The sequence below is a fragment of the Mobula birostris genome, chromosome 6 (genome assembly GCF_030028105.1).
Source record: "Mobula birostris isolate sMobBir1 chromosome 6, sMobBir1.hap1, whole genome shotgun sequence".
NCBI classification, from domain to species: domain Eukaryota; kingdom Metazoa; phylum Chordata; class Chondrichthyes; order Myliobatiformes; family Myliobatidae; genus Mobula; species Mobula birostris.
Window position 1 is genome coordinate 91832052 of NC_092375.1, and position 25189 is coordinate 91857240.

General features: G+C 39.6%; 1 protein-coding gene across 4 annotated transcripts in view; it reads left to right on the forward strand.

Annotated features, from left to right (window-relative positions):
* vwa8 (von Willebrand factor A domain containing 8) overlaps positions 1–25189 on the forward strand; it is a 481708-nt gene that overhangs the window by 135757 nt on the left and 320762 nt on the right. For all 4 annotated transcript variants that reach the window (XM_072260839.1, XM_072260838.1, XM_072260837.1 and 1 more), the window contains exons 11-13: positions 14927–15061; positions 15168–15245; positions 21083–21243. In XM_072260839.1, coding sequence (XP_072116940.1) covers positions 14927–15061; positions 15168–15245; positions 21083–21243 — 374 coding nt within the window. The remainder of the gene's footprint in view (positions 1–14926; positions 15062–15167; positions 15246–21082; positions 21244–25189) is intronic.

Consider the following 25189-nt stretch of genomic DNA (forward strand, 5'->3'; position numbering starts at 1 on the left):
TGGAAACTAATAGATCAAGAAGGCCGCTCGAGAAGGGAAAATGTGAGGATTTACGGAGTTCCCGAAGGAACTGAAGGTAAACCCGGATTGATGATTCCCTTCGTGGAGAAGCTACTTAGAGAGAACCTTGATATACCGGCCGCAAAAGACCTACGGATAGAAAGAGCTCACCGCGCGTTGGCACCAGAGCCTCCAGCAGGCGCCCAGCCCAGATCGATTCTGGTCAGATTTCTCAGTTACAGAACGAAGGAAGAGGTGCTTAAAAGGGCATGGCAAAAGAAAGGTTTCATGTGGAACAACTGTAAAATCAGTTTAGACCACAACTACGCACCGGGGATTCTTGCCAGACGGAAGGAATATACGGAAATACGGAGAGTCCTGAAGGAAAACAACATCAAATTCCAGACCCTGTATCCAGCTCGGCTGAGAGTCTTTTACGACAAAGGGACAAAAACTTACGCTACGGTGGAGGAGGCAACATTGGACCTGGCGGACCGGGGACTACCTATTAAAGTTATCACCCAACCGGAGTCGCTACTGGAGAGGATTCGGCAGAAGTCGTGGCAGTTAGTGGGGCGAGGACGCTCCACACGAACCAGAGTGTCAAACTACAAGGAAAAGCTGCAAATATTCAGACGCGAATGTACAGAGAACACAAATTAATTAAGAGAAATGACTGAAAAGAGTAAATCGGACTTAAAGGTAAAATGAAAACTGGTAACTGAAAATAAACTAGGCGGAATAACTTGAATGATAGCAATTTGGTCGAGACATAAATAGGAGAAAATTCTCTATGATTATTCAAACTGCTGAGGGCCCTCTAACACAGGGTGAAGATAGAGGTTATCCCTCTGAACTGAGGCAGGTCGGTGCTCAGGCCTCACTGTGGGAAGTCGGGAAAAATTTTCAAATGTTACACGTTCAAAAATGTCTAGGGTGTGGTTATATGTCTTGGTTTACTGTTGAGAAGGGATTGCTTACTGTTTGGTTAGAAAAGGAGAGTTTTTTTTTCTACTAGAGAAAAATGCAAACTGAATTGGTAAAAATAATTTTCTATAATGTTAATGGGGTTTTGAATCCAATTAAAAGAAATAAGATTATGTCTAAATTGAAAAAAGAGAGCGCACAAATAGCTTTCCTCCAGGAAACACATATGAGCCAATCAGTCACAAAAGAGGGGTAGCTACTTTAATATCAAGTACTCTTAATTATGAACATATTTCAGAGACTAGAGACAAAGAAGGACGGTTCGTAAAAATCACAGGAAGAATAGAAGGTACAGAAATAACATTGCTGAATGTTTATGCTCCGCCAGGTTGTGAATGGTCATTTTATAGACACATTTTTGACCTAATGGTCAGTTCTCAAGGGGTAGTAATTTGTGGAGGGGATTTTAATATTAGATTAAATCCTATATTAGATTTTTCAAGAATAGTTACTCAGAATAAACCTCTGACTGGGAAAGTGAATTCATTGATGGAGGAGTTGGGAATTATAGATGTCTGGAAGGAATTACACCCTACTAGTAAAGATTATACATATTACTCTTTCTCTCATTCAGCCTATTCAAGGATAGACTATTTCTTTATCTTTAATACAGATAGACTCAGGATAAAAAACTGTAATATTGCAACAATTGATCTGTCGGATCATAGCCCAGTCTCTATGTCTCTAATCCTGGAAAGGAAAGTGAGGAAAACACTATGGAGGCTAAACTCACATATACTCAATAACCCGAAAGTAATGGAGAGATTAAGGGGAGAAATCAAAGAATATCTAGACCTTAATGACACGGGAGAAACATCACCAGTGATCTTATGGGATACATTGAAAGCTGTACTGAGAGGGAAAATTATTTCCATTACCACTCACATGAAAAAAATCAATGCACAAAAATTAGCAAACCTGCAAGGAAAATTAAAACAACTTCAAGTTGTAGATAGCAACAAAAGTAATTCAAATCGAAATTAGGAAATTGCAAAGTTAAATTGACAATATTTATATGTTGGAAACTGAAAGAAATTTTCTTTACCTGAGACAAAAGAATTATGAAGTAGGAGGTAAATCAGCTAGATTATTAGCATGTAAATTACGAAAACAACAAGCAGACAATACAATTCATAAAATAAAGAATCCAAAGACAAAGCTTGTGGAGAGTACAATAGGGAAAATTCAAGAGAGTTTTGAAACATATTATCGAGAGCTGTACTCCCAAACCCCGGGCCCCCAATGAGCCCTATATAGACAGTGTATTGAATTTTTTAGATCTACCTAAACTTACAGATTTACAAAATGAAAGTTTATTAGAACCAGTAACTGTCAAAGAACTGAACGTGGCCATCTCTAGGTTAAAGGCTGGAAAGTCCCCGGGTTCTGATGGGTTTACCTCAGAGTGGTACAAGTCCCTGAAGACACAGTTAGCCCCATTACTACTTAACACCTTTAATTGGATCTTGCAGAGAGGAGAAACTCCACCTTCCTGGAGAGAAGCGATTATTTCAGTTATTCCTAAAGAGGGTAAAGATAAACTAGAATGTGGCAATTATCGGCCAATTGGTGTTCTTAATTTAGATTACAAACTATTTACATCTACGTTAGCGCGCAGATTGGAAAAGCTTTTACCTGGCCTAATCCACTTAGACCAGACTGGATTTATTCAACAAAGACAAACACAGGACAACATGAGGAGAACTCTGCACATATTAGAACAGGTTAATAAGAACGAGACAGAGACAATGGTAGTAGGATTGGACGCTGAGAAAGCTTTTGATTCAGTTAGTTGGGCATTCCTATACAGAGTGTTAGGAAGATTCGGCTTTCAAGAAAAGTTTATTAAAGTAATTCAGACTCTATATGACAGCCCTATAGCCCGAATTAAGATAAATGGGGACCTCTCTGACTCCTTCATCTTAGAGAGAGGTACTAGACAGGGATGCCCAATTTCTCCTCTCCTTTTTGCGCTATATATTGAACCGCTTGCCCAACTAATAAGACAGAGCAAAATCGTAAAAGGTATCAAGGTGGCAGGGATTGAACAGAAAGTGGCGTTATTCGCAGATGATGTTTTGGTCTATCTGAGTGAACCAGAAAAATCATTTATAGGATTGTTTACACTGTTGGATGACTTTGGGAAAATATCAGGTTATAAAATAAATGTAAAGAAAACGCAGGTTATGTCCCTAAATTATACACCATCCAAAAAGTTGCAGGATACATATGATCTTTAGTGGGAAGCTAAATCATTAAAATATTTAGGAATAACCCTGCCGAAGGATCTTTCAACACTGTCACAGGTAAATTATGGGCCATTAATCTCAGAGATAAAAGCAGATATGCATAGATGGAATCTTATCCCCTTTTTAAGTTTAAATTCAAGGATAAATACTATAAAAATGAATATTCTTCCTCGGTTATTGTATCTTTTCCGTACTTTACCGGTGGAGGTGGATGATAATCAATTCAGGGAATAGGACAAATGGATTTCCCGCTTCATTTGGCAAGGAAAGAAACCTAGAATTCGATATAACACCTTACAGTTAGGGAAGGAAGGAGGAGGTATGGTTCTTCCTTGCCTGAGAAATTATTTTTATGCCTCACAGATAACCCCTCTGTTATATTGGTGTAATAGGGAATATAAGGCTAGATGGAAGGAAATAGAATTTGGATTAGTTGACAGTTTTCCTCTTCAGGCCTCAATAGCTGACAAAGGATTGATGGCCCAGTTGGAAAAATTTAAAAACGCTTGGATAAATCTTACATTAAAAGTATGGCAGAAGATGGTTAATTCATGTGGAATTAATAACATGTTAAAACTCTTTAGATGGTGTGCATATGATACCGAATTCCTTCCCAACAGAGGAGATAAAAGATTTGAGCTATGGATAAAGAAAGGTCTTACAACCTACCTCTCATTTATAGATAAAAGAGTATTACAAAGTTTCCAAATCCTGCAGGACAAACATGGCCTAGAACATAATGACTTTTTTAGGTACCTTCAAGTACGAAGCTATGTTAACCAGAGTTGTAGATATACAGACCTATCAACAGTAGAATTAGAATTTTTCAAAATTCTGAATTCGGCTTGCAGTTCAATACCCAGTAAATCAGTTTCTTGATTATGTAATGCACTCTCCCATGCTAAAAATGTAAATACACTGTATATTAAAGAGAAGTGGGAGAAAGAAGCGGGGTTGGTACTTTCAGAGGAGGCTTGGGGGAAAATCTGCAGCTTTCAATGGTCCTCGACTAATTCTTTGACTTGGAGAGAACATTGTTGGAAAAACATTATAAGATACTTCAAGACCCCATATCAGGAAAAATATAAAGATACAAATGTGATGGAGAAGGTGCGGCTCCAAGGAGGCAAATCATTTTCATATTTTTTGGGATTGCCCTAAATTAAGTCTATTTTGGGAAGGTATTCATAGAACATTAGTTAAGGTACTTAGGTCCCAAATACCTCTGAACTTTGAGACGCTCTATTTGGGGCATGTATTGTTTCTTGAACAGAAGGAAGATATAAAGTTGCTGCAGGCCCTCAGCAGCAAGTAAGAAATCAATCACTAGAAAATGGCTAAATCCAATACCACCTACATTAGAAGATTGGTATGAAATTATCTTGGAAATATTTAAAATGGAAAAGTTGACTTACTCCCTGAGAACTCAAAAAGAAAAATTTTATCAAATCTGGAATAAATGGATTGAATATATAACCCCAATGCGAGCAGACTTTAGATGACTCTCCTAATGATTTATACTGCTCTTCTCATCAACACAGTAATATTGCTAACGTAAGCACCCCTAGTCTAAATGTTTGTTTTTTGTGTTTTCTTTTGAAAAATAGAGAATTAACACAAGTAAAGGGAAAGATTTGGGAAAGGGATAAAAAAATGAAAAAATTAAGTAAATAAGTACATAGGGATTGGATAATTATGTCTGCGTGCAGGAGCAAGCATGAATAAATTAGGATATAAACACCTACAATGGTTGATACACAAGCTTATATACAACGTTTTGGACCAGTGGAAATGGTCCAGAAGGGTTATATGGAAACTATTATTACCATTTTTCTTAACAACTAATTCCATTACTTAGTCTAATAGGTTAGATTTACCACAGTACATAATTATCTATTTAAATGTTTATTTTCCTTTTATATCATCTCAATGTGTACTTAAGAATGTATAAATAATTGTAGTTTTATACATATAAAAAAATGGAAAAGGTTATATGTGTGAAAAAAGTACATGATATTTGTGAATTCCTTATCCAAATAAAAATAAAATTAAAAAAAAAGAAAACGCAGAATGCTAAGAAAACACTGCTTCTGGTGTCTTCCCCTTTCCATTTCAGTCCTGAAGAAGTTTCTCAGCCCGAAAAGTCAACTGTTCATTCATTTCCATAGATGCTGCCTGACCTGCTGAGTTCCTCCAGCATTTTGTGTGTATTGCTTTGGATTTCCAGCATCTGTAGGCTTTTTCATATTGTTGTTTTTATATCTATTATTACCAAAACACAGTGCAGCAAGACTATATATCAGGGGAAGTGTCTTGGAACAAATATTTTCATTTTCATTTTTAAATCTTTTTTATTAATTATTATTGAAAATCAACAACAGAGAAAAATACATCAAAATAATCAAGACAACATATCCATATGTAGAATAAGAGTTAAACTATCAACCAAACTGAGCAGTATATCAATAATAATAAAAAAAACAGAATGTTAGAGCTTTTTTTATGGAAAAAAGAAAGAAAGAAAAAAGAACTCCTACTAACTAAAACAGAAAAAATCCTAATAACAAAAGAAGGGGGAAAAGCCCATTTGGAGCACAAACCCGGAGCTATATGCTATACAAGCTTCCATTAAAAAAAAGACATCAATCCGCCAACCAAATCCATATACCCCAGCATCAGAAAAGGACCATCTTTATTAACTCAAATCAAATGATAATAGCAGGCAAAAGAACCCCACCTTTTCTCGAAGTCAAATCCAGGATCAAAAGTTCGACTTCTAATTTTTTCCAAACTAAGACATAACATCACCTGAGAGAACCATTGTATCAAAGTGAGAGCATGGAACAAATAAGTAAGTTTGATTGCCGGTGGAGACATTCTGTTTAAATATTTGTGTAAGTAAATTGGTTTGCTGTTGTCTCAGGACTTTGTTTTGAGTGCCATCCATACAGATCATTTCATGACATCAGTGCATCGAAGTAGTGCAAGGGAAAAGTAATAACAGAATGTACTTAGAATATGGTGTTACAGTTGCAGTTTGCTGCATCTCCATATTGGTAGAAAGTATAAGTTTACAAGCATCAGTGTTTGTTATGACTACATCATTCTAATTTGAGACAGTTAGGAGTTACTTTTAATTGGGTTCTTACTTGTTGCTGTGCAGTTGACACGAAGGTTGGTTGTGTTGTGGATAGTGTAGACGGTTGTAATAGGAAACAATAGGACATTGATAGGATACTGTGCTGGGCTGACAAATAGCTGACGGAGTTAAATCTGGAAAAGTATGAAGCGATATACCTTGGGCAGAGTACAAGATTAATGGCCAGTTTCTTAGCAGCGTTGAGGAGCAGAAGGATCTTGGGATTCATGTCTATAGATCCCTCAAAGTTGCTGCTTAAATTGATAAGCTGATTAAGAAGGGATGTGATGTATTGGCCTTTATTAGTTGGGGCATTGATTTCAAGAGCCAAGATGTAATGTATCTTTATAGAACTCTGGTTAGACCACACTTGGAGTTTTGTGTTCCGTTCTGGTTTCCTCATTAGAGGAAATGGATGTGGAAGCTTTAGAGAGGGTGCAGAAGAGATTTACCAGAATGCTTCCTGGATTATGAACATTTCTTGTGTAAAGGTTGAGCGAAAAGCTTGGGTTTTTCTCTTTGGAGTGAAGGAGAGTGAGAGGTGATTTGGTAGAGGTATCTAAGATAATAAGAGGCAGAGATAAAGTGCACAGCCAGTGCCTTTTTCCAAGCGCGGCAATGACTAATACGAGAGGACATACTTTTAAGCTGATTGGAAGAATATATAGGGAAGATGTCAGAGATAGGTTTTTTACACGGAGAGCAGTAAGTGTGTGGGATGCACTGCCAAGGGTAGTGATAAAGGCAGATACATTAGGCTCATTCAAAAGTCTCTTAGATGGGACATGGATGAAAGAAAACTGGAGAGCTATGTGGGAGTGAAGGGGTTGATTGATCTTGGAGTAGGTTAAAAGATCAGAACCACATCATGGGTTGAAGGGGCTGTACCATGCTTTACTGTTTCAATGTTCTATGTTAAAAAAGAACCTAAACTGACTACTCCATATTTATGAAATTGGTCTGAAATCTGTATTCTGCAGCACCATCTTTGAAGGCATGTTTGATGATTGGCTATGGACTCCCAGTCGGAAAACTTACAGCTAGCATAGATTGAAGAATTGGGTGATAACATTGCAGCACTGTGCCTTACACAGCTGTTGATTGGTAGAATAATGAATTCTCCTTTGCTTGTTGAACATCATTAAAACTAAGCTTAATCCAGTGAGATATAGTTTGCCATAAGTAAACAAGGTGTAGTTTATTATTTCTTTTTTTATTATTAATAATAAAATCATTGCGGGGAGAAAAAGCAATAACAGCATGCAGAACAAAGTGTTACAGGTTGCAGTGCTTTTCAGGTGGACAATAAGATGTACGTGAAGGACATTTACAAGGTGGATTGTCAGAAGTTGACTTTATCATACAAAGGGACTGTCAGTAGTCTTATAACAGCAGGATATAAACTGTCCTTGTGCCAGCTGGTATGTGTATTCAGGCTTTTGTATCTTCTGCCTGAGAGTGAGGGGAGGGTGGGGGGAAGAAGAGAGAATGTGCTATATGGGTCTATTCAGAGAAACACACATAAAAATTGCAGGACAAAGGGTCTAGGCCCAAAACGTCGACTGTACCTCTTCCTATAGATGCTGCCTGGCCTGCTGCGTTCACCAGCAATTGTGTGTTGCTTGAAATTCCAGCATTTGCAGATTTCCTCATGCTTGCGTTTTCTATTCAGAGGAATCTCTGATTTGAATCAAAGATGATCTATTTATCATCTTCATTTGTTGAAATATCCTCTCGTTTGAACAAGTTGAATGTATATTGTGTCCAAGTTTTCAACACTTTTGAATCAATTATACATAGGAAATGTTGTAACTGATTATGTACAAAGAGAACTTAAACATGGTAGGTTCACGTAATTTTTTAATTTGAGTTATTTATTTTGCTCTGGGAGCCAAGTGAATAAGTAAACAAACAATGATCTCTCCATTAAAAATATTGCTATTACAGTACAGCTTTTCCAGTGCAGAAAGCCCAAAGAACTTCTTCCTTCACTATAATTGAATTTGCTTTTCAAAAAGGTTTTGACAAAGTTGCCACCATTACCTCACCCGATTCTCACCTCTGTTGATAATGGAACAGATAATGTAAATGTTCTCATTAAGATTTGACAAAGAAGGAGATGTGTTCATTAGTTTCATATTCAGATCAAATTGTAAGTGACAAACGAGAGAATCTGCAGATGCCGGAAATCCAAGCAACGTACATAAAATGCTGGAGGAACTCAGCAGGCCAGGCAGCATCCATGGAAAAAAGTACAGTCCATGTTACAGGCCGAGACCCTTCAACAGGGCTAGAGAAAAAAGATGAGTAGATTTAAAGGGTGGAGGAGGAGTGAGAGGAACACAAGGTAATCGGTGAAACTGAGAGGGGGAGGGATGAAGTAAATAGCAGGGAAGTTGATTGGTGAAAGATAAGGGCTGGAGAAGGGGGGGTGTGATAGGTGAGGACTGAAGGCCATGGAAGAAAGAAAAGTGGGGAGAAGCACCAGACCAAGGTGATGAGCAGACAAGAAGATAAGGTGAGAGAGGGAAAAGCGGATGGGGACTGGTGAAGGAAAGGGCGGGGCGGGGCATAACATTCGAGAAATCGATGTTCATGCCATCAGGTTGGAGGCTACCCAGACGGAATATAAGGTGTTGTTCCTCCAATCTGAGTGTGGCCTCATCCTGACATTAGAGGAGGCCATAGATTGGCAAATTGGAATGGGAAGTGGAATTAAAATGGGTGGCCACTGGGAGATCCCGCTTCTTCTGGCGGACGGAGCATAGGTGCTCTGTCCGTAGGTGCTCAGCGAAACAGTCCTCCAGTCCTGCCAGAGGGTCTTGGCCCGAAACGTCGACTGTACTTTTTTCCATAGATGCTGCCTGATCTGCTGAGTTCCTGCAGCATTTTGTGTGTGTCGCTTGATACAAGCAATATGGTTTATTGTGAGCAACAAATTAATTAAAATGGAATTGGACACCGGTTTGGCTGTGCCAGTCATTCCACAAAATGAGTTGGAATGGCCTTTTCAAAGATACTGAACTGAAGATTGCAGACATCCAGCTAAGAACTTATACTGGAAAAAAAAATAACTCCTTTGGGAATGACATTTCTAACAATGAAATACAACAATCAACAAGCCACACTGGGCTTCTATGTGGTTAAAACAGAAGGGCCAGTATTGTGGGGCCAAGAATGGGTGAGACTACAACAACTTGATTGGAGATCCATTCTCCATTTGCATGCCACATCTTCTGCAATAGTCAACAGAAAACAAATTGTGAAAGGTACTGGATGACGCCACAGCAGTGCTCAAGGATGGCACAGAAAAACTCAAACATGTCAAGGGTAAAATAGTGTTAGATGAAGATGTCACACCCAAGTTTTGCAAAGCCCGTCCAGTTCTTTATGCCATTCGTGACAAAGTAGCCAGTGAGCTAGATTACATGGAAGCTGAAGGTATTCTTTCTGAATTTGTGTAGAGTTTGTGGACAATGCCAGTGATCTCAGTAGCCAAGAGGAATGGGTCATCCGGATCTGTTGTGATTTTAAGGTCACCATCAACCCAGTACTGAAAGTAGATCAATACTCTCTGCCCAGGATAGAGAATACCTTTGCAAATCTTTCTGGAGGAAAACAGTTCAGCAAAATGGACTTAGTGGAGGCCCATTTGCAGACGGAGATGGAAGAAGAGTCCGAAGTGTTTCTCAGCATAAAAACTGATAAAGAACTTTATCGCTATAATAGGCTTATTTTTGGAGTAGCATCTGCACTTGTACTCTGGCAGAAAGCTTTGGACCAGTTGTTCCAAGGCTGCCCAAGCACTCAATGTTACCTGAATGACATCATTGTTACCAGTAAGGATGACAACGAACATCTTCAAAATGTCAAGACGGATTGGGGTGTAAAATGTATCAACCATTATTTGGACAGGGGAGAGTTTACACTCATTATTGATCATCAGCCACTAGTGCCATTTTCAATCCACAGAAAGGTGTTCCACTTACAGCAACAGCATGAATGCAGAGAATGGCTCTGTTTCAAGGGGAACACAGTTACAAGGTCGAATCATGGAAATACTGCTGGATTGTCCTGTTTTCCCTTGGAAAAGGAAATGCCTGAAAAATTTACAAAAGAAGACACTCTTCTTCTTGTATTCTCTCTGATGCAAATCGAAAATCTCCGTATTACATCAGAAATGAACAAAGAGAAAACAGAAGACACCCCACATTGTCTCAGGTCTACATGACCACTATCAATGGTTGGAATGTGCAGCAGAAGTTCCATTTCTCCCATTTTTAGCACCACTGGGATGCATTTGCGCTTGAATAGGGTTGCCTTATTTGTGGATTCTGTATTGGATGTTGTGTACTGAACTGGAGTTGATGGGGGAGCTTAAAGTAAATTAAGCCTTAGGAAACTTTGATCATAATATACAAATATAAGAAGTGAAAGTCAGATGTATTAGTATTACAGTGGTGTAAACGGAATTACAGAGGCATGAGAGGGCAGCTGGAAAAATTAATTTGAAGGGATGACAGCGGAGCAACAATGGCTGAAGTTTCTGGGAGCAATCCAGAAGGCGCAGAACGGATACATCCCAAAGATGAAGAAGTATTCTAAAGGCAGAATGACACCACCATGTCTAAAGGGAAGTTAAAGAGGGCGCTTATAATAGAACAAAAATTAGTGGGAAGTTAAAGGTCTGGGAAACATTTAAAAAAAAACAGCAGAAGGCAATATGTTGTGAAATTTGCTAACTTTGTGACAGCATTACAATGCAATACATAATAATAGAGGAAAAACCTCTCTCTCTCTCTCTCTCTCTCTCTCTATATATATATATATATATATATATATATATATATATATATGTGCTGAATGTGTGCTTTCAGGCTTCTGTCCCTCCTTCTTGATGGTAGCAATGAGAAGAGGGCATGTCCTGGGTGATGGTGGTCCTTAAGATGTCCTGAATACTACGGAGACTAGGGTGCCCATGATAGAGCTGACTAATTTTACTACTCTCTGCAGCTTACTTCAATTCTGTGCAATAACACCGCCCCCCCGCAACCCGCCCCATTCCAGACGATGATGCAGCCATTTAGATTGCTCTCCACAGTACATCTGTAGAAATTTGTGAATGTTTTTGGTGACATACCAAATCCTCTTAAACTCCTCATGAAATATGGCCACTGTCTGCCTTTTTTATAGCTGCATCGATATGTTGGGTCCAGGTTAAGTCCTCAGAGATATTGACACCCAGGAACTTGAAATTGTTCACACTTTTCACTTTTGATCCCTCTTTGAGAACTGGTGTGTGTTTCCTCATCTTACCCTTTCTGAAGTCCACAATCAGTTCTTTGGTCTTACTAATGTTGAGTGCAAGAAAATGACACTGGAGAGGTAGTTATGAGTTCAAGGAAATGGCGGATGAACTGGATAAGTATTTTGCATCAGTCTTCACTGTGGAAGACTCCAGCTGTATGCCAGGAGTTTAAGAGTTTCGGGGGCAGAAGTGAGCATAGTTACTATTACTAAGGAGAAGGTGCTTGGGAAGCTGAAAGGTCTGAAGATAGATGAATCACCTGGACCTGATGGACTACACCCAGTGTTCTGAAAAAGATAGCTGAAGAGGTTATGGAGGCATTACTAATCATCTTTCAAGAATCACTAGATTCTGGAGGACAGGAAAAATGCGAATGTTACTCCACTCTTCAAGAAGGGAGGAAAGCAGAAGAATTGAAATTATAGGCCAATTAGCCTGACCTCAGTGATTGGGAAGATGTTGGAATCAATTGTTAAAAACATGGTTTTGAGGTACATGATAAAGTAGGCCAAAGTCAGCATGGCTTCCTTAAGGGAAAATCTTGCCTGACAAATCTGTCAGAATTTTTTGAGGAAATAACAAGCGGGTGACAAAACAGAATCAGTGGATGTTGTGTACTTGGAGGTTCAGAAGGCCTTTGGCAAAGTACTGCTAATGAGGCTGCGTAACAAGATTAAAGCCCATGATATTACAGGAAAGATACTAGAGCATTGACTGATTGGCAGGAAGCAAAGAATGGGAATAAATGGAGCCTTTTTCTGAGTGGCTGCAGGTCACTAGTGGTGTTCCACAGGAGATGGTGTTAGGACCACATTTTTCCACATTGTATGTCAATGATTTGGATAACAGAATTGATGGCTTTGTGGCCTAATTTACAGATGATACGAAGATAAGTGGAAGGGCAGGTAGTATTGAGGAAGCAGAGAGGCTGCAGAAGGACTTGGATCGATTAGGAGAATGGGCAAAGAAGTGTCAGATGGAATACAGTGTCAGAAAGTGTATGGTCATGCACTTTGGCGAAAGGAATAAAAGCAGAGACTATTCTCTAAACAGGGAGAAAATTTGAAAATCAAAAATTCAAAACTCAAAACTCCAAGGTGAAAAGGGCCTTGGGATTCCTCATGCAGGATTCCTAAACGTTAATTTGCAGGTTGTGTTGATGGTGAGGAAGGCAAATGTAATGTTAGCACTCATTTCGAGAGGCTTTTTAAGGCACTAAGTGAAGTCTTACCTGGATATTGTGAGCAGTTTTGGAGTTCCTTGTTTAAGAAAAGATGTGTTGGCATTGGAGAGGTTTCAGAGGACGTTCATGAGAGTGATTCCGGGAATGAAACGGTTATTGTATGAGGAGCAATTAATGACTCTGGGTCTTTACTCCCTAGAATTTAGTAGAATAAGGGGGATCTCATTGAAACTTATTAAATATTAGAAGGCCTAGTTAGAGTGGATGTGGAGAGAATGTTTCCGATAGTGGGGGAGCATAGGACCAGAGGCACAGCCTCAAAATAGAGGGACTTCCATTTAGAACAGAGATGAGGAAGAATTTTTTTAGCAAGAGGGTGGTGAATCTGTGGAATTCATTGCCACAGGCAACTCTGGAGATTAAGTCATTGGCTGTATTTAAGGCAGAACTTGATAGGTTCTTGATTAGTCAAGGTATGAAGGTTTTTGAGGAGATTAGGGTTGAGAGGGAAATGGATTAGCTATGATGAAATGGTGAAGCAAACTTAAATGACCAAATGGCCAAATTCTGCTCCTATGTCTTATGGTCTTTGAAGGTCCCAGTGGCTCAGCTTATTGCACAGAAAGTGATTTCAGGGAGAGACGTTTCAGGAAAACACTGCTCTTACAGGGAGTGATTTCCAAATCATCAACACTCTCTGTGTTTAAAAGAATTTCATTCCTAGCATTCCCACGTGTCCTTTGCCCAGTACTTGGGATTTGTGACCATCCACTAATGAAAGTGAATTAGTCCCTTCTCCTCCAACCTTCAGAATCTCGTATACTAATATCTGCAATGGGGACTCAAATTTCCTTGTTGCCTGCTATTTGAAATCTCCATACTGCTCCCACTCTGTACTATGTGCCTTCTGACATATATTTTGCAACTTTTATATTTCTTTGTTGGTGTCCCCATTCTCTAACTGCTTTCATTTCCTGGCTTTCGTTTATCCTCTTGCGTTTTCTAACTATTCACAATTAACACATAGACTAAATGATCTCCATTACTTATCCCTTAGCAACTCTGATCTTACCCTGTCAGATAGCTGTCCCTTCATAGTTCTCTCTGTAACTTAAAACCAACTTGTTGCCTGTACTGATTAAGAGTTCTGTATCTGAATCATTTTTGTTTCTTTCCACAGAAGCTGTTTGAACTGCTGAGTGTTTTCTATACCTTTAGTTTTAATTTCCAGCACCTGTAATTAAAAAAAATTACAATACTTCTTTTTCTTGCTGGATCAGAAACAAACTGGATACTTACTTAACATTTAAGAAATTCCTCCCCCTCTTTACACTTTTCTAACGTGATCTCATTTGATGTAACGTAAATTCCCCATTATTACTTTTAGGTTTTCCTGCACACCTCTGTAAGAGTTTCATATTTGCTTCTCTATCTCTGTCACTTTTTGGTGCTCATTGAATACTGCTGGTAGTATGTTAATACTGGACTTACTCCTTCACTCAACTTAACTTGATCCAGTTCCTCACTCCTCAAACACATTTGCATTTGGAATATATTCCTTTATTAATACTGCTGCCAACCATCATTGCTTTTTGGAATTTTTTGAAGACCATGGTTAGTTTCTACAATTGCGTCATGAAGTTTTCACAATGTAGATTTGTGCATCATTTTATAGCAAGCCCCCCCCCCCCCCCCATCCACCAATCCTCCTGGCAATCCTTTGGGATCGCACAAATATCTCCACTCTTGAAACCTAATTAAATATGTATTATTTAAATAGGCTATGTTAATCAGATGATATATTGGCATATGGTGTAGCAAAAATGCCACAAAGCTGCACAAATGATGTTGAAGTATATTGAAATCATGTATAATATCTAGGAAGGCATTACTAAATTAATACAGTGTACTAGATAATGCAGAAAATAATATCCTCCAAATACATTTCTTGGCATCCAATTTATTGTACAGACTACTTTGAGTTAAAAATTGATGCTGATACAGTATGTCTGTTTTATTAAAGGTAACAATTATCTGTTTTTAATTTTTGAATTTTATAGATACCCACTGGAACAAAACCATCAAGGTTTCATACAAAGTCATCAAATTTCATCAAAACATCGAGTCACAATAGGCTTCTGGCAGAGATGATGCAGTCGCACATGGTAAAGGATATGTGTTTAATTGGTGGAAAGGTAATATGAATGAAGGTTATGTTGTACATTATAAAGCTGACACAGTCGTCAACTTTACTTGACCCGCATCATTCATTTAAAACATTCTATTAATTTTATTATCTAGGGTTGTGGCAAAACTGTGATTTCTAAGGAATTCGCTGATCTGCTGGGCTATCACATTGAACCCATCACTCTTTATCAGGTAATCTTGCACTTACATTATGCGATACGCTGTGGTGACAACAGGGGAACAGAAAAGGAGAGGAGTTTTTAAGACTGGGTGATAAGGTAAATATGAGGGAGGCAATTAGTCAAGGACACAGAATGCTCACAATTTAAGTGAACATGGTCAAGGGTAGGGAGTACTTTATATTTTATTGTCGCCAAACAATTGATACTAAAACGTACAATCATCACAACGATATTTGATTCTCCACTTCCCGCTCCCTGAATTACAAATCGATAGTAAATATTAAAAAATTTAAATTATAAATCATAAATAGAAAATAGAAAAGTGGAAGGTAAGGTAGTGCAAAAAAACTGATTGGCAGGTCTGGATATTTGGAGGGTACGGCCCAGATCCGGGTCAGGATCCGTTTAGCAGTCTTACCACAGTTGGAAAGAAGCTGTTCCCAAATCTGGCCATATGAGTCTTCAAGCTCCTGAACCTTCTCCTGGAGGGAAAAGGGACGGAAAGTGTGTTGTCTGGGTGGGTCGTGTCCTTGATTATCTTGGCAGCACTGCTCCGACAGTGTGCGTTGTAAAGTGAGTCCAAGGACGGAAGATTGGTTTGTGTGATGTGCTACACCGTGTTCACGATCTTCTGCAGCTTCTTCCGGTCTTGGACAGGACAACTTCCATACCAGGTTGTGGTGCACCCTAGAAGAATGGTTTCTACGGTGCATCTATAAAAATTAGAGAGGGTTTTAGGGGACTGGCCAAGTTTCTTTAGTTTTCTCAGGAAGTAAAGGTGTTGGTGGGCCTTCATGGCAGTGGACTCTGCTTGGTTGGACCAAGTCAGGTCATTTGTGATATTGACCCTGAGGAACTTAAAGCTTTTGACCTGTTCCACTTGCGCACCACCGATGTAAATTGGGTCGTGCGGTCCGCTACTCCTTCTGAGGTCCTTCTGAGTAAATGAGTGAAATTGCACAGCAATGTGTTTGAAGTTGTGAACTTCAACTGGAGAAGCTTCTAAGCTTGAGGTGTAGGCCTTAAGAAATTTGAAGCAACAAAAAATCTGCTGGAGGAACTCAGTTTTCCCCCAACAGATGCCATGGGGGTGGGCATGGAATTTTTTGATTTTACTGGTTGAAAGCTTGCATAATTCCTCAAAGAAGTAGCCATGTGCCTTTTGGCCTTGTAGCAGAGCTCACAATGTTTAGATGTGCTGCTGAATTAACCTGGCCAATTAAATGTATTATATATTTGCATTTTCCCTTACCATTAATGTGGTGCTCTATTTTCTCTCTCCTTTCTTGCAGCATTCTCTTTTGTTTAAGATTTCCTGCTATTGCCGTGCTCTGCATCTCACAATTCCAATATGTTCTGCTCTTTCTTTTTCTCTTTGTCTTCAACTGGCAGCACCGAAAGAAATTGTTACCTGGACAGCTTTACTCTCCATCATGTCACCAATTTGACTCCTACAGAAGTCAAATAACATTGCACTTGTTAAGAATGATTACTTTGTTTCATCAAAATCTTGAACTTATCGAGAGATAATGAACTTTTATATTTCAGACTCCATATACTGCTTATAACTTGTTCCCAAAAATATTCCTCATAAATATAGGAAAAAAAATCAACCTTTTTCAAAAGAACCACACACCTAAAAGAGCTGCAGATTCAATCCTGATCTCATCTGTGCAGAGTTTCCACATTGTCCTTATGCCCAGCTGGATTTACGCTGAGTGCTCTGGCTTCTCTGCATGTCCCAGGTTGGTTGGTTAATTGGCCAATCTAAGTTGTCCCTAGTGTTCGTCAGTGGTAGAATCTAGGGCTATTTGTTCAAATATACATAACCAAAGTATAAATGCCTTGGAAAATTTGTCATTTTGCAACAGCAGCATAGTACAAACATGGCAACCATAAATTACAGAAGCTTAATTTAGCATGAATTATTCATAATTTACACAGTACCATAAGCAAAAAGTAACATTAGTGGCAATTGAAGGATATATAATCCAAGGTAGAATTAGGGATTTTCAGGTCAGGGAAATTTTGGTGGGATTGTGTGAGAACAATTGGAATTAGTGTGGATTGATATAAATGTCACGGCCTTACACTTTATTGTCTGCCTGCACAGCACTTTCTCTGTAACTATAGCTTCTTATTTTGCATTCTGTTATTCTTTTCCCTTGTAACAAAATGATATGCACTGTATAGCTGGCATGCAAAACAAAGTTTTTCACTGTATCTTAGTACATGTGATAATAATAAACCAAAATGTGAGAAAGTCTGCAGATGCTGGAAATCCAAAGCAACACACACAAAATACTGGAGGAACTTAGCAGGTCAGGCAGCATCTATGGAAAAGAGCAAACAGTCAACATTTTGGACTGTGAGCCTTTTTCAGGACTGAGGAGAAAGGGGGAAGATGCCTGAATAAAAAGGTGGGGGGGGGGAGAGAGGAAAAGGGCTAGCTGGAAGGTGATAGGTGAAACCAGGTGGGTGGGAAAGGTCAAGAGGTGGAGAAGAAAGAAACTGCTAGGAGAGGAGAGTGGACAATAGGAGAAAGGGAATGATAAACCAATTTACCAATGGATGATAAATACTTAGTAGACCCAAGGGCCTGTTTCTCTACTGTATGATTCAATGACTCCTGCATCTACTATTTCAAAAATAAAATTTCATCTCCATGAATAAAGGTACAGATAAACTCCCCATTAGTTAAAAGAGTTTCTTTAGGATGGGCTTTCACTTACATCAGCTAAAAAAAAGAGCATCGTTATTTATTTGTATTAATAGTATCTAAACTGCTCTAAGTATTTCAGGAATAAATCAATGCTCCATTTACATTATTGCCAAAACAGGGTTGATTTCCCAGAGCCATCAAATAGAATATATGAACTTGACAGACTACATATTTTACCAGTGCAAAGGTGAACATTTAGGCTCGGCCTCTGTCTTGTTCAAATGGTTGAGTAGCTCTATTCTAATCTGCATGGTTAGAATTTGGTAATTTTATAGGAACATCTGATCTCCCCTTTTAAAACAATTAGAAGGTAAGGAAATGTTGAATGAATTGAGGAAAATGCCCAGATATCCTGCTGTTGATGGCTGTACTAAATTAGAGGGATCTAGAAACATGATTTTGCTGCAAAAATCTTTCAATAATTTGATTGATGGATCTGGATGACGAAGATAATTAGCAGCCTGATTGCCACAGGTTTCAACATACGTGATGCTTCATAGCTTGCTGCTGTGCAGTCACCAATTTATTGTGCAATGATTAAGCCTAAATGTAAAACTAAGCAACAGAGGCAAGAGCAAAAGAGAATAAAATTGAAGACTATGTTCCCCTAAGCAGAGAGTACATGTCTGCAAATGCATTATCTTGAGTTTAATTTTTAAGTTTTAAGGAAGAGTTTGATAGCTCGGTTGTGTAATTTCAATTATGGGTGACCACTAAATAATATGATAGCTATCATATTTCAGGATCATTAAATATGATAGTGACTTCACAAAAGCTTGTGCCCATGTGCATGTGGAATGTGAAGGGGTCAGTCTTCCAAATACCTTGTTGACATCCTTTATTTAGTAAATCCTCATGTGTCATGAGGAAGATTTGTTGTTGGAATTGCTAGACTTTTGGCTGACATGTTAAACTGACCTCCCAAAGGCAAAATGGTAACCAATGATATTAATGGTCCTCCCATTTTACAAATCCAATTTATGTATAATCTGTACATATGAATGAGCAATTGGGAGAACGCCAATAAACAATTTTGTATTGCCCTGTAAGCTCCTCAGCTAGGTTTTCCTTTTACCTAACTTTGTACACTAAACATACGCCTCTGGTGTGCTAATTGCTGCAGCATCTCTCGTTTGGGATTTTCTTAATTCATTAACAAATAAATATTTCCTCCACTATTCCTCACAGCCCAACTCTTAACACCCTGTCCACTTATTGTTTGGTAAGGATTTTGTTGTGATGATTTATTCAGTCCCAGTTCTCAGAGCAATCCTATCAGTCCCTGTAATCCATGTTCTTTCTAATTCCCATCAATTCCTTTGCCCGTCTGATTCTACCATTCCTAAGCACACTAAGTTTAATTTACAGTGGTCGATAAATCTACCCTTGTGCATGCTGTTGGAGTGCGGGATGAAAACAGAGCACTAGGTGGAAAACCATGTGGTCACAGGGAGAACATGCACGCTCCATGTAAATGAAACCTAGGTCATTTGAGCTTCAGGTTTGACGTTGATCGACAATTCCTCTCCTGCCACAAGTACTACTTGTTGCTCCAGATCTATAAGACCAGAAGACACAGGAGCAGGATTAGGTCATTCAGCTATCGAGTCTACTCCACCATTCCTTCATGGTTGATTCCTGATCCTACTCAACCCCATATACCTGCCATCTCGCTATATCCTTTGGTGCCCTGACCGATCAGAAAACAATCGACTTCCACCTTAAATATACACATGGACTTGGCCTCCACCGCGCTCTGTGGCACAGCAATCCACAGATTCACTACTCTCTGGCTAAAAAAATTCTCCTTACCTCCGTTCTAAAAGGTTGCCCCTCAGTTTTGAGGCTGTGCCCTCTAGTTTTGAATACCCCCACTATAGGAAGCATCATCTCCACATCTACCCTATCTAGTCCTTTCAACATTCGGTAGATTTGAATGAGATCCCCCGCATTCTTCCAAATTCCAGTGAGTACAGACCCAAAATTGCCAAATGCTCCTCATGGTGTTAACCCCTTCATTCCCAGAATCATCCTTGTGCATCTCCTCTGGACTCTCTCCAGTGATTTATGAGATGTGGGACCCAAAACTGTTGATGAGATCCCAGCATCTGTAACTCTAGAGTCTCCAATGTAACACCACCTGCTACACTATTGTGAAATTTAAAAAAAACTTGGACTTTTACTCCGGTCCTGGAGACACCTAGAGAATATGCACACAAAATGCTGGAGGAACTCAGCAGGTCAGGCAGTATCTATGGAAAAGAGAACAGTTGGTGTTCCGGGCCGAAACCTTTCATCAGGCCACAGAGGGGGAACAGCGAGAGAGGGTTTCACTGAACTCCTGTCGAAGGTGAAGACTTAAACTTCTTCAGGGTAGGCATCCCTGGAAGAGATTTCGCAGTGTAGCAGACCAATCGCAACCAAGAGAAAATCCGCAGATGCTGGAAGTCCATGCAACACACACAAAATGCTGGAGTAACTCAGCAGGCCAGGCAGCTTCTATGGAAAAGAATCTCGGCCTGAAACATCAACTGTACTCTTTTCCATAGATGCTGCCTGGCCTGCTGAGTTCCTCCAGCAATTTGTGTGTGTTGCTTGGATTTCGAGCATCTGCAAATTTTCTCTTGATTGTGATTAAACCTCTAGGAGCTGTATGGTGTACTGTTATTTTTGATGGCATATTCTAAGTAATTAATTGAATGTTTAGTTATTGGTTTTCTATTCAAGCTTGCCTAAATTTGTTCCACATGTGATGGACGCCTTTGTTCTAGAAAGAATATCAGAATCCTTTTTTTCCTCCCCCAACCAATTCATATAGGTGCAACCCATGGTGCTTTAAGATTCCAGAGGGGTTGTGGTAGATTATATTTAACTGTTAACTCATTTCCTCCTTATTTTCAGTAGTTTGTGATTATCATGGATTACTGGTATTATTAGGTGTGTATACTCTAATTTAGGAATTATATGCATATGAGATAATGTTGCTAAAGCCTGCACTATATTTAGAACAAATGAACCAGGAGTTAAGAAAAATCAAGAATATACTGCCGGGGCCCAAGGCCACAGGGCATATGACGCAATTGGCCAGCCCTAAGGTAACACTAATTTTTCATGTTGTGTAATAGGATATGACTGCCAGAGATTTGCTTCAACAGAGATACACTCTTCCAAATGGTGACACAGCCTGGCGACCTGCACCTCTGGTCACTGCTGCCTTAGATGGGAGATTAGTTGTCCTGGATGGCATTCATCGTGTCAATCCTGGGACACTTGCCATTCTTCAGAGGTAAAATAAACTCTTTGTAATTCATTGTAACCTTATTCACTATCAACAAGACCCCTTAATTTAGTGTCATCAACAAACTTGCTAATCATGCCATGTACATACACATGCAAATCATTTACATGAATCGTTAATAACAGAGGTCCAACACTGGCTCATGAGGCAACCCACTAGTCACAGGCCTCCAGGTGGAGAATTGACTTCCAGCCGTCAGCCTCTGCTTCCTATCTTTGAGCCAGTTCTGAATCTACCTTGCTAGCTCCCCTTATTCCATGCGACCTAACCTTCCAGATCATCGTGCCACACAGACCCTGTTAAGTGCTTTACATATTTTAAAAAGGCGGGTGTCGAAGTTACAGTGTATATGGCAGTTTGTTTGCTGTGTCATCTGTTATTCTCTTTATGGAACAAATATAGTTATCATCCAGTCCAAGGCTGAATGTTGAATCTGGCATGATTTCTGCAGTCAGTGCAGTTATTCCCTCAGTGCAATTTTATTAAAAGGATAAATCTGACCAAGTGATGACTAAAGTCAATTACTCAGTACAGCTCTAATAGTTGATGTTGAGTCTTCTAATTTTTCCTATTTGATCTTTGGTTTAAAGAACGCATCTTACTGCATACTTGAAACATGGGAACTTTGTGTGAATCCCAATGAACTACTTATTCACTGACAGGTTTTGGTTGTAAATATACAAGGAAATTAAAATGAATTTAAATGGCGGCTTGAAAGAAAGTGAGTCAGATTATTGCATAAGAGGGAGAAATTACTGCAGGGTGTCATATGGTGAGATTTTGACTGGTGGGAAATAAACTTTCAGGTAGTGTTTCAGGGAAGTGATTCTAGGCAGTGTGTGGGAGACCTGATCTTCTGGGTAGTGTGTTGGGAAGATTGTTTCCTGGCAATCTTCCAATTATAGTGCCATAGACTTGGCCTCAAGTGTTACTTGCAGTTAAGCTATTGATGTGCAGGTACAATGATGTCGGCCAATCAGCGAAGTCCAAAATTATTGCTGTGTAACGTGCAATGTAAAACTCCAGGACAATTCCAATCTAGTCAATTAGTACCCCATTATTTATAAAGTGATGGCCAGTTGGGCATGAATCACTTGGCTCCAAATTTCATTATACAGCCTCATTCTAAATGTGGGCAGAAAAGTTGAATGTCGATGGTGAGGTGAGAGTGACCAGCCTTGGCACCAAAGCAGCTTGTGACACCAGGGAGCTCTATTCAGCAAGGACTGAAGTCAGTGAAAGCCCTCCACTATATCACCAGGAAGGTAGTTTAACTTGATGGACATCAACCATCACAGCCCTGGGAAACCATTGCTATGTCCTAAACCCAATGTTCTTAGGTGCCTCATCTGTGGCCATCTCTATGGTGAGAATAAGTGGGAATTTTCAAATTCTAATGCCTTGGAAAGAGAAGTTATCCATGCCAGTATCATCATGCACTTGGAGAAATATTCCCTCAACATCATCATTTGGGTGGAATAGGGAAGACAGGGAGTCATCATTGATCAGTTACTTAACTGTACTAGCCACATAAACTCTGTGGTAGCAAGAGATGTCAGAAACTGGTTATCATGCATTAAGGCTGATTTTGAACTCTCTCAGCTTTACTATCATTTGCAAGGCAAGTGAAAGTTGTGATGGTATACTTGGAAAAGCAACAACACTCAAAGTACTGTGACAGAGAGTACAAATCAGCTTGATTGACTGAAGCCCCATCCATAACCAAACTGATTTACTCCATCTGCCGTCAGTGCACAGTGACTGTTGCATGGACATTTTACAAATCTACTGCATCTTCCTCAATGCTCAAAGTAAATTTATTATCAAAGGACAGTACATATACGTCACCATAATCAACCCTGAGATTTGTTTTCTTGATGGCATACTCAGTACATCCAATAACCATATTAGAATCAACGGAAGATTGCATCCAACAGAGCAGACAACCAAAGTGCAAAAGACAGCAAACTGTGCAAACACAAAAGAAAAAAAAGAGAAATAATTATAATAAATAAATGATCAATAAATATTGAGAACATGAGATGAAGAGTCCTTTGAAAGTGAATCCATGGGTTGTGGGAACAGTTCACTGATGGGGCAAGTGAGGTTGAGTGAAGTTATCACTGTGCCCAAATCTCCCTCCAAATCACACACCATCCTGATTTGAAAGTTTGGATCAAAATCTTGGAATCTTTTACCCAATAGTGTTGTTGGAGTGTTCCCAATGCAGCAACTGCAGCAATTCAAGAAGGTTGAACAACTCAAAGACATCTTATAGTGGACAGCTGTAGATGGCTTTGACAGCAACATGTAATCCATTGGAAAAAAATCAGTGATTTTCGTTCGTAGTGTATCTGATGAGAGTATTTGAATAGTATATTGACTAATGTGATTAGGACCTGTTGCTTTGCAGCATGATTATTGATTGCCTATTAAGTAATTATGCTTTCACACATTGCAGTCACTGAGGCATCTACAAGATATATTCACACATTGAGTTCTTGCATATTAGTAGATTTAACTGAAGTGATTACCTCGCAGCAGGGGTCATCTGCTGCAGGGATGAAGACAGAACGTCTCCCTCCTCCATGCACTATAAATAATTCTGAGAACATTGCAAATGAAGCTGTTTCATAATAATGAGCTGCTGCCTATTTTGGATTTCATGCAAGTGTAAGGGGGTTTCGACTTTTATATTACTGCGGAGGCTAATTAAAATGGCGTCTTTGTTATGTTAATCTGGGGAATGTGGCTTTGTTGTGTTAAACGCTGAGAAAGTTTGCGCTAGCAGCTTGTTTTGCTTTAGAGTGTGATAAGAGGGTGCTATTAACCAATTGGGATAGTTGTTATGGTTTTGGTGTATTTGAAGATACTGTATGCGCGGGGTTTTGGGGGAAAAGGCAGGAGAGCGACCCTGAGGGTGGCCGGGGGGGGCTACACAAGTATTTTTTCCAAGCATCGAGAAAATAAACTAAGTACAGTTATCAAGATAATCTGGGGCTGTTTTCTCCTGTAAAGAGGAGACAGGTGATCGTAAAAGAATTAAAGGTTTTGCTATTGTGACAAGAATACACATAGATTAAGATGTTAGCCGTCCTGTGCTGGCACCAGCAGTTGGTCTGCCACCTGTCTTCAGGAGAGAGAGAGAGATAAGGAAAACAATGGAGCAGCATTTGGAGATGTGTAATGAAGGGACGGGAGAGAGAGTAACAGAAAGAGAGCTGTCAAGATCGGCTCCCCCTTTGAACCCTGAACTGTTTGAAGTGATGGACAGGCGATACCCCAGCAGGGGGATAAAAAGGGACAGGTTCGCTAAGGCAGGACACACACGACACCCGAGGTAACAAGACCCTGGAAGCGGTGCGTCTCTCACAAGTCGGTGGGAAGTACCGGGCCATAGACGCACAGGGTGGAAAGGCACGATCGGCGGGAACCTGGTGTGTGTCCACCCTTGCCTGGGTGCCAGGTTCACCGCAGGGAAACGATTCGTATCTGGAAACGGAGGGGTCACGGTCGGTGACCTCAGATGACATCACAAAGGACTCGCCCGAAAGCTGACTGCGAAGGTCTGTGTGGAAGCCTTGAATATTCATTCGTTTTGCTCTCTCTCTCCTTCCCCCCACTGTCCATCGCCACGGCAGCAATTACTGCGAACTGAACTGAACTAAATTGAACTGAACTTTGCGTCACTTTGAAACTGGTCATTTACCCCTAGGCAACGATAGAGCTTGATTGATCCTGTTATCTGAATTCTGTGTACATGTATGTTTATCATTGCTGAACTGTTGCATTCATTATCCTTTTGATTAGAGTACTGTGTTGCTTGTTTCTTTAATAAAACTTTCTTAGTTCTAGTAATCCAGACTCCAACTGAGTGATCCATTTCTGCTCGTTTGGCAACCCAGTTACGGGGTACGTAACACTATATAGATGT